The sequence below is a fragment of the Fonticula alba genome (genome assembly GCF_000388065.1).
Source record: "Fonticula alba strain ATCC 38817 unplaced genomic scaffold supercont2.7, whole genome shotgun sequence".
In the NCBI taxonomy this organism is placed as follows: Eukaryota; order Rotosphaerida; family Fonticulaceae; genus Fonticula; species Fonticula alba.
In genome coordinates, this window is record NW_009242977.1 from 509,292 (window position 1) to 510,667 (window position 1,376).

General features: G+C 65.3%; 1 protein-coding gene across 1 annotated transcript in view; it reads left to right on the forward strand.

Annotated features, from left to right (window-relative positions):
• Window positions 1-13: 13 nt before the first annotated feature.
• The window catches only part of H696_04309 (hypothetical protein), a gene marked incomplete at both ends in the record, with an annotated part of 3,483 nt that continues 2,120 nt past the window's right edge, over window positions 14-1,376 (forward strand). The window contains 4 exons of the mRNA XM_009498187.1: window positions 14-110; window positions 290-617; window positions 752-851; window positions 1,029-1,232. Coding sequence (XP_009496462.1) covers window positions 14-110; window positions 290-617; window positions 752-851; window positions 1,029-1,232 — 729 coding nt within the window. The remainder of the gene's footprint in view (window positions 111-289; window positions 618-751; window positions 852-1,028; window positions 1,233-1,376) is intronic.

Here is a 1,376-nt window from a genome sequence, read left to right on the forward strand (position 1 = left end):
CCCCCCGGGGCCCATGCGATACAGCGGCAACATGACGTCCTACCTGGCCAATGTTCACGGGTACATGGGCACCAAGAGCCCGGAGCGGACCCGGCGCGCTCTGTTCAGCGGTGCGTCTGCCCTTCTTCCCCCCTTTGGATGATGCCGCCCGCATCTCTCCTTCTCTCTTTCTCTCCCCGCCCCGGATGCCATCCGACCCCGCTCCTGCCTGTGCATTTACTCACCCCCCCCCCCTCTCTCTCTCTCTCTCTCTCTCTCTCTCTCTCTCCATATCCCCTTCCTCTCCCAGTCCCCGGGGCCGATGAGCGCAAGCTCAGCAAGGTCTCCTCGCTGGCAGCCGACAGCATTGTCTTCGATCTGGAGGATGGGGTGGTCTTCGAGCGGAAGAGCCTCGCCCGGGAGATGGTGTACTCCGCGCTGGAGACCATCGAGCTCGGGGCTGGCCATGCTGAGCGCGCCGTCCGCATCAATGCCGTCGGCTCGGGGCTCGAGCTGGACGACCTGAATGTCGTGCTGCGCTCCAATCGCCTGGACGCGCTGGTCGTGCCAAAGGTCGAAACCGCGCAGGACATCCACTTTGTCTCGCGCTGCATCGACCTGATTGCCAGCGACGCCACGTACGCCCTCCCTCCCCCTCTCCGGCTTTCTCTCCCCACCTCTATGTCGTCCCCCCCCCCTCCCCCCGCCCCGGTCCTGGATCCGCGCCCGTCTGACACCATTCTCCATGCACCGCCCTGTACTGCTTCCACAGGAAAAATCGCGTGCGCATCCTGGCTGCCATTGAATCCGCCAAGGGCCTGCTCAACCTGCAGTCCATCGCTGCGGCCGACCCGCGTGTCGATGCGCTGATTGTATGCCTTCCAGCCGTCTCTCTCTCTCCCTCTCTCTCCCTCTCTCTCTCCCCCGCCCACCTCCGCCTTGGCTCGCCGCCTGTCTCTCCCTCTCGCCTGTCGGCATTTTCATCCCCATATCCTCCTCCTCGCTCACATGCCTCTGCCTCCCCTTCTCCCCCGCCCGGCCCGGGAAAGTTTGCCTCCGAAGACTACTGCGCCGATGTCGGCTGTACTCGGACGCCCCACGGCCGGGAGATGCTCTTTGCCCGGTCGAACATCGTCACCGTGGCCGCGGCGTACGGTCTCCAGGCCATCGACATGGTTTGCATGGATTTCAAGGACGACGCGGTCCTGCGCGACGAGTGCATCGACGGCCGGCAGTTGGGCTTCACCGGCAAAGTACGTGCCCCATCCGGGCGGCGCCACACGCGCGCGCCTCCTTTCGATCTTGTGCTTTGCGGTCATCTCCTCTCGTCGGGAATACCTAACCCCCCCCCGCCCCCCCGCCCCCCCGCCATCGGAACCTGTATTCCGGACCGCGCC